This window comes from Cucumis melo, chromosome 7 (genome assembly GCF_025177605.1).
Source record: "Cucumis melo cultivar AY chromosome 7, USDA_Cmelo_AY_1.0, whole genome shotgun sequence".
Taxonomy (NCBI): Eukaryota; Viridiplantae; Streptophyta; class Magnoliopsida; order Cucurbitales; family Cucurbitaceae; genus Cucumis; species Cucumis melo.
This window is the reverse complement of record NC_066863.1, coordinates 552,300-560,720: the sequence shown is the minus strand read 5'-3', so window position 1 is coordinate 560,720 and position 8,421 is coordinate 552,300. Positions and strand designations below refer to the sequence as shown.

Sequence of the window (8,421 nt, the reverse complement as noted above, 5' to 3'; positions counted from 1 at the left end):
TATTTGGGTGTGTCCTTTATTTCTCTGCTGTCCCACACTTGTAATAATAGTTGGGAATTTTTCTGACGAGATTACCCTTCCGTCCGTTATGATGGTTTTGGAAAATAATAACCACAAGAAGCATTTTTTGTTATTTGTTAAATTGTATATAATATGAACAAAAATTCTCATAAATTTCTATCGTAGGTTTCAATATGAAATTGTAACGTTATTCTTTACCTCCAAACTATTGTGGGTGTTTAAAACTTCTGATGAAAATTGAAAGTGTCATGGGTTTTTTTTCTTTACGAAAATAAATGATAAAATTTAAATATGATTGAATATCTATGCAATGTTAAGTATACTTGTATTTAAAAATAGTAAAATATTTTTATGAACGAAAAAAAGTAACTTTCTTAAAATTAGACCAAAAAAGGATATTCATACTATAAGCGGTAGGGAATCATGTTTGATCGATGCTATTTTTGTAGAGGTTAATATTTCTTCTTAATTAACTATTAGTCTCTTCTTTATAAAAAGATAGGATTAAGATCTAATATTATTCTTTTCTCTCGACGAAATTAGTTTCTATTTACATTTTTTTAATAAATAATAAAATACAATAACCACCAAAATAATTACTATTATTTAACTAATATGGATAAAAGAAAATATTTTAAAGTATGAATTTTAGGATTTATTAGAAGCATGGGAATTTAAGAACTATAAAAAAGTTTATAGACAAAAAGTTGGAGAACTAAAATCCATTGATTATTATAACCTAATTTAGATTTGGAAATTTACGGTGAAAAGGCGGGAAAGGTAGGGGCATTTACGTCAGAAGAAAAGACGGGCGGGGAAATTTGATTGGGCCATGGGATTGTGAAGTGCGGCCCAAATAAAGATTTATATTTCAAAAGGTGGTGGGTCCCACCAAGGCTCGACGTCCGATGAATGAATTTTTCTCTCTTTTTTTTTGTTGGCTTTTCTGAGTTTTGTTTGTCTGATTTTTGGAGTACGCAAAGGCCCATTAAGGCCCACTAATTCCGCCTCCCCTTTCGGCTTTCCATATACCAAATAGCGAGATTGGAAAAATAATATGAATATATATAAAGATAAACTTTTTGCTTACCTCTTTTATCTTTTTTGCGTTCGTGCTCTTCTATCCTCATTATTGGTTGTTTAATCTAATTCGATATAATTAGTTTTAACTATTCTTCCGTGACTTCCTCATACTTTGCCAATCTAGAAAAAAAAGGAAGAAAGAAAACATTAACCGTATTTATTATATTTTGTATATATTTCGATTCACCTTATTATGGATGAATTTAAGTATGAAGTCTTGTGTGAGAATATCGATGAACTCATGAGCTGAATGGATAGCGATAAATTCAATTGTACCATCACTTTTAATAAATCAAATATAAATATAAAATTTATCGTAAAGACCGTCAGAATGGAAGAAGTCAATAGTACTAACCTACCTTAAAGAAAGCCACAAAAGTAAATAATGTTGTGTATGAAGGAAGGTTTCAGATTACATTATGTTATGAGTTATGAATTGTTTTAGTCGTAAAATTAGGGCTTAGTGTGTATAAAAAGTCCATTGCTCCACATTGAAAGTGTAAAGAAATACAAATTTATACTCCCAAAAGCTCACATGGACTGAAATCTTAATTAAAACTATGGTTGATTTGGGTTTAAGAATGTTAAATGCATCAAAGACTTGAACATTTCACACTGATTTATTTTAACTAATCTAAATAGCATAATATGACGTAGTATGTAAAGATAATTATTAGAAAGAAAATAATCCCCCAAAGTTTCCTTTCCCCAAAAATGTGTTGAGAAAAGTGGTGTCCTTCCTGCCAAATTGAACCCTATTTTTTCAAACATCTGTCTTTGACTTTTTGACCATAGAGACAGAAACTGGGGCCCACTGCCCACGAAAATGGTTCATATTCGTGGGCCTCGCTGGCAATGCAACAAAGATAGGCCCACGGGAAAGCCCACATAAAAGCTTCTCTCTCAGTCTCCACTGCAAATCTATTAGGTATTTGTAAATCTGAAATGTGAACAGGGGTGTAAGAATAACCCGATCAACCCGAGAACCCGAACAACCCAACCCATATTATATGGGTTGGGTTGGGTTAGTTTAAAATGTGGGTTGGGTTGGGTTAAAAAAATTTAAAATTTTCGGGTTGGGTTGGGTCTCGGGTTGGGGGTTGAAAAATTCGGGTCAACCCAACCCAACCCGAATTAATATAATATTAATATATTTATATTTATATTTATACTTTATATTATATTTTTTTTAAATAAAAGATTTATTTTTAGGGTTTCTTTCATTTGTTGAAATTGAAAATCTTCAAACTTCAAAGGACAGCAGTAGCCTCACGTCTCCCATCCCAGTCCCTCCTCAGCCGTCATTCACATCTCCCCGTCGTTCACGTCTCCCCAGCCCCAGCCCAGTCGCCGACTCCCCCGACTCCCCAGCCCCAGCCCCGACGACTCAGCCCCGACGACTCCCCCGACTCCCCAGCCCCAACCCCGACGACTCAGCCCCAGCCCTAGCCCCGACGACTCGTTCACGTCTCCCCAGCCCCAGCCCAGTCGCCGACGCCCTTCACGTTCAGCCCCAGCCCAGTCGCCGACGCCCTTCACGTTCAGCCATTGTAACAGGTTTGTTCTATTTGAATTTTGAAATTTAAATTACATTTTATATAAATTATTGTTTGTATTTTGAAACATATTTATATAAATTTTGTTGGTTACCATAGAGATGATTGGAACTCTTTGTGCTTGGAACTCTTTGTGCTAAATAAAGATGTATCAAAATATAGGATTGGAACTCTTTGTGCTTCTCTTTAGTAAAAACTAAATACTTGAGATTTTAGACACTGGCCTCCTAAATAAAGATGATTGGATGTATCAAAATATATAAATAAACATATTTATATAAATTTATAAATTTTGCTGGAAATTACATATTTATATGAGTTGATTGGATGCTTGCTGGAAATTACATATTTATATGAGTTGATTGGATGCTTGCTGGAAATAATTGCGGTGATGGTTGATTGAATGATTGCTGGAAATAATTACTGAATTACATAGAGTGCTTGCTGGAAATAATTTTAATTATGGTTGTCGTAATTGTTTATATTGTTGGTTGATTGTGTGAGCTATCTGACTTTAGCTGTTATACTTATATTTTTTTGTTGGTTGCGATTGCCTTGACTGTTTAAAATTGTTGGTTCATTGTGTGGGTTATCTAACTTTAGTTGTTATATTCTTTTAGACCATGGAGACAAGTAGTGGACAACATAGTGAAACTAGCCCCAGTCTTAGTCCTAGTCCTGCCCCTTCCACTAATAACGCAACGGGAACTGTGAGTTCAAGTAAACCACCACTACCAGATAAGAAGAAAGTTAGAGCCACTAAGAAAACAACTTCCACGGTATGGGATCACTTCACAAAGTTGGAAGAGAATAGTTCTAGGTGCACATGCAATTATTGTGATAAAGAGTATTGTTGTGATACTACATCATGTGGAACTAGCACATTATGGAAGCACCTAAAAAATCAGTGTAAGAAGTACCCATATAAGGAAGTAGAAGTAGGACAAACTATTTTGACTCTCCAAACTTCCACTAGTGGAAAAAGTGGTAGTAACTTTGTGACCTCTCTTTTTAGTCAACAATTATGTAGGGAAGCATGTGCTAAGATGATAATTGTTGATGAGTTGCCATTCAAGTTTATCGAGAACGAGGGATTTAGAAATTTTTGTAGAGTGGCTTGTCCTAAGTTTGACCCTCCTTCAAGAGTTACAATTGCTAAAGATATATATCAATTGTACCTTGATGAAAAGAAGAAGTTGAAATCATTCTTAGTTTGCAATTCTCAAAGGGTATGTTTAACAACTGACACATGGACTTCTTTGCAAAATGTTAACTACATGGTACTCACTGCACACTTCATTGATTCAGATTGGGTTTTGCATAAAAAGATTTTAAACTTTTGTCAAGTTGCTAATCACAAGGGTGAGACTATTGGAAAGTTGATAGAGAGTTGTTTATTGGAATGGGGGATCGATAAAGTCTTTTCTATAACTGTTGATAATGCAAGTTCAAATGATGGGGCAATTTCCTATATTATGAAAAGACTTAGAAGTTGGAAAACCCTAATTTTGGAAGGAGAACTGTTACACATGAGGTGTTGTGCTCACGTAATTAACTTGATTGTAAATGAGGGATTAAAAGAAATGCACGATTCAATTGCTTGTGTTCGTAATGCTGTACGGTATGTTAGATCATCTCCTAAAAGATTGATAAAGTTTAAAACTTGTGTGGAGCAAGAAAAAATTGATTGCAAAGCTCTTGTTTGTTTAGATGTTCCAACAAGATGGAATTCTACATATCTTATGCTTGAGCATGCACTTAAATTTGAAAAAGCTTTTCAAATATTAGAGGAAGAAGAGTTAGATTATCAAGACTATTTTGCAGAAGATGAACATGGGAAGAAAAAGATTGGGCCACCAAGTAATTATGATTGGAAGAATGTTGAAGTGTTTGTCATGTTTTTGAAGGTGTTTTATAATGTCACTAATAAGATTAGTGGTTCCTTATATGTGACTGCCAATTCTTTCTTTCATGAGATGTGGGGGATTAATGATCTTTTAATTGGTTGGAGCAACGAGCATAACTCTATTTTACGTAATATGGCTATAAATATGAAGTCAAAATATGACAAGTACTGGGGTTCAATTGAGAAAATTAACAAGCTTGTATTTCTAGCTGTGGTGCTGGACCCTCGATATAAATTGGACTATGTTGGCTTTTGCTTTGGAAGTATACATGATGATGCTACGGTTAAAGTTCTTGTTGATGGGATTCAAGCTTATTTGATGCGTTTGTATAATTGTTACAAATCACAAAATGGTGACTTTGCCTTTCGTAATGATTTGAGTGGTCAAGCTGTTGTTTGCGAACAAGTTGAATCAAGTGATAGTTTAAAAGTATTGAGTTCGGGAACTACAATGGAAACTGACGCGAGTTGTAGAGTATTATCACGCTACAAGAGAAGAAGACAAGAACAAAATACTTTAGAATTGAGGAATGATGTTGATCGGTACTTATCCGACCCTTGTGAGGAGCTAAATGATCAGTTTGATGTTCTAACTTGGTGGAAATTAAATGCGGTCAAATATCCAATTTTGTCAAAAATTGCTCAAGATATTTTTGCCGTTCCGGTGTCTACTGTGGCTTCTGAATCTGCATTTAGTACTGGAGGAAGGATTCTTGATTCTTTTAGGAGTTCCTTATCACCTAAAACAGTGGAAGCTTTGATTTGTACACAAAATTGGATTCGTGGCAAAACAACCTTATTGGATCTTTGTCCAGAGCTTGAAGAAATGGAAATTTGTGAAAAAATTGAGAACGGTAAGTTTTGTACTCTCCAACTTTTATTTTTATTGAACATTGTATTCTTATATAGTTATATTACACTTTATAATTTTATTTTGTGTTTTTAGATAATATCAAGTCCTCCATCACATCATCAACGTGATCTAAGCATGATTTATGGGTTGACAATTTTCATGGTAAGTTGATTACTTGTATTTTCGTCATTTCGTTTATTTTATATATTTAAACTACTAACTTGGTATGTTTTTTTTTTTTCAATTTTCAGGACAAATTTGATTGCTTGGGATGCTTATTGGATTTTAGAAATTTATATTTGGCTTCTCTTATGTTTAAGAACTTTTTTATTCCTTTATTATTAAAGTTGTACTTAGTGTTCTTTTATGAGTAATTTGTTTGGATTTATGTATCTTAATGTTCTTTGAATTTGTTTGGATTTATGAGCTTTATAAACTTTGGTATTTAAAAATTTAAAAAGAAAAAAACAACCCGACAACCCAACCCAACCCAACCCATATTTTATGGGTTGGGTTGGGTTGGGTTGGATACATAATTCGGGTTATTCGGGTTGGTAACCCACCCAACCCGAAAATATGGGTTGGGTTGAGAATATCTCCCAACCCAACCCAACCCAACCCATTTACACCCCTAAATGTGAATAACGCTTTGTATATTCTATATTGGACCTTTTTTCCCAACTAAGAATAAAATAAAATAAATTGACATTTTTAAACACAGCGTCACATTCGTTGGTGTCTTTAATAGATATTTATAAACTTCTATCGTTGATAGAAGCTTATACTTTGTAAATATTTTCAATAGTATTTTTTTTTAAATAAAACCAATATTAATTAACAACTATCTCGTTCAAAATACACTACTTGCAAATATTTTTAAACATAATAAACTAACGAATATTAGTTTAACGAAAAAAATACCTGTATACGTCGAAACTATATACCTAATAGTGTTTTAATTTATAAATAACAAGTAAATATTTATTTTGATAATTATTTATTTATTAAAAAAACGTACAAATACTACTTGCAACTACTAGGTTTTTTTTTTTTTTTTTTTTTTTAACTTTGTTTATACATCTTTAAGTGTTTTCAAAATTTAAGCCAAATTTTTAAAATTCAACGGTGTTTGGTAATTAATTGACTATTAGTAGTATCATGAACTTAAAAAAAGGGGTGTGTTTGACATTCTATAGAATGTTTATTTGTTTGTTTTTACAATTTATTTTGAAAACAACATTCTTCATTTAGTTATTATGAAATAGAAATAAAGAGAAATTAAAAATACAATCATCTAATAAAATAAGAAATTTGTTTGAAAAGTATATAAGAAAGCTTTGAAATTAAAATTATAGGTTTTGTTTAAACGTCGAAGAACAAGTTCCTTAGCTGATTAGACATCAACATAGAACCACATAGAATGTGAGATAATAATTTTAGAGTACTTTTTACTCGCAATAATGATTTGTTTCACTCCATGAAATAATGCATAACCAAACGTCTAAGCGTACTTTTTATTTTCACTTCGTTAAAATTACTTACAAAACATAAATTAATTGAAAGATCATGAAGAACAGTTTTTATGTTGAGCAGCAATAATATATCCCCAATAAAATCTAATTCTCATTGATACTTTCAATCTTTGAAATCTCGCCTGCAAGTCGCCGGTGCCCTGCCCCGGGAGGCCATAGCCTCCATGTAGAAGGCTTGCAGCGTCGTCGAAAGCGGCGGAAATGAAAGCTTCCCTTGAAGAAGGGGATTAGCTTCAATGCATTTCTTGATATTTTCCATCACAACTTTTCTTGCTTCTTTCATATTTTTGTAACTTGAAAGCAATATGTGAGACCTGCATTTCATGAAGAGTGATGACATATCATGTTTTTGAAAAAGAAACGCTATATATTTGGTCCTTTGATTACAATTTGGTATATCTATAATTTGATTAGATCATTAATCTTCTTAAGATTTTTGTTAAATATTGAACACGAAGAAGGTAATCAACAAAATAAATTAGGTTGACAAAAACAACTCTAAAGATATACAAGAGCAGAAAACCGATTAACTAAATTCGACGAAAACTTTAAAATTCACAGGACTGAATTTTAATTTAGTTAAAGTTTAAAATTTGGTTTTTAAAATATAAAATAGGACCAAATTCGTAATTTAAGATTAGGGAGAGAAAAAATGATAAGGAATTTGAAAACTTGCATAAAATTGTCCATTTGGAGTAGCTCAAAAGCTTGCTGGACCAACCCGGGATTATATTGGTCGAAGATTTCGATGTCCTTTTCAACCACTTCACGAGCAACCTCCCGCTCTCCACTGCATATATATAGTTTTCATCATCGTAAGTTTGAGTTAAATTATCCTTGTAATCAATCAATCTTCCAAATATTTTAGAATAGATGTAATTAATTATTATTAAAGGACGTAGATCAGACGTACTCTGCTAGTGCTTCAAGGAATTTGAGCTTTCTAATCCCAAAGTAGATCTTTGTGGAATAAATATTATCGTGAATATCAGTGAATCCACAAAGGTAGCTTTCAGCCTCATTATAAGCACAACAGTTCAACAACTCCTCAAAATAAGTCATGTTGAAGAACAATCCCGTTTCACATTCCAATCTACAAATAAACCAAACACAATATCACCATTTAAACGTACGTTTGAATATACAAAATAATGACAATAATTATTCTTACGATCGAGCGGTCTCCGAGAGGTTTTGGTGGTCGAGGAATTGGAGGATGAGGAAGAGCAAGGCACGATCGGGATCGGGGTCGGTGGCCATATCGATGGCGGAAGAATGATGAAAGGAGAGAGGTGGAAAAGGGTGGCCGGAAGAGGTTGAATTTATAAATGGGAATTTGGGGCCACCTGCATTATTTGTCATTCAGTGTAAGTTGTAACCGGCGAATAGCATCACCTTCTTTACGTGAAAGGGAAACTTTTTATGAATGGTAACTTCGCCAGGATGGAACCATATGGCAGTATGACCGAC

The 8,421-nt window shown here is 33.3% G+C and overlaps 1 protein-coding gene across 1 annotated transcript; it reads right to left on the bottom strand.

Moving 5' to 3' along the window:
* Positions 1-6,905: 6,905 nt before the first annotated feature.
* LOC103493786 (protein TPR1-like) lies at positions 6,906-8,285 on the bottom strand. The gene is made up of 4 exons (XM_008454684.3): positions 8,123-8,285; positions 7,865-8,044; positions 7,673-7,741; positions 6,906-7,265 (listed from the first exon to the last, which is right to left on the bottom strand). Exons 1-4 carry the CDS (start codon positions 8,209-8,211, stop codon positions 7,055-7,057), a joined length of 549 nt encoding a protein of 182 aa, XP_008452906.1. The 5' UTR covers positions 8,212-8,285; the 3' UTR covers positions 6,906-7,054.
* Between the last annotated feature and the right edge of the window lie 136 nt (positions 8,286-8,421).

Excerpts from the sequence above, each read along its gene's own strand:
- LOC103493786 (XM_008454684.3), bottom strand. The coding sequence starts at position 8,211 with ATGGCCACCGACCCCGATCCCGATCGTGCCTTGCTCTTCCTCATCCTC. Across the intron at positions 7,742-7,864 it reads TTCCTTGAAGCACTAGCAGA|TGGAGAGCGGGAGGTTGCTC; the intron begins GTACGTCTGATC and ends ATATATATGCAG. Across the intron at positions 7,266-7,672 it reads TTCGACCAATATAATCCCGG|GTCTCACATATTGCTTTCAA; the intron begins GTTGGTCCAGCA and ends CATGAAATGCAG.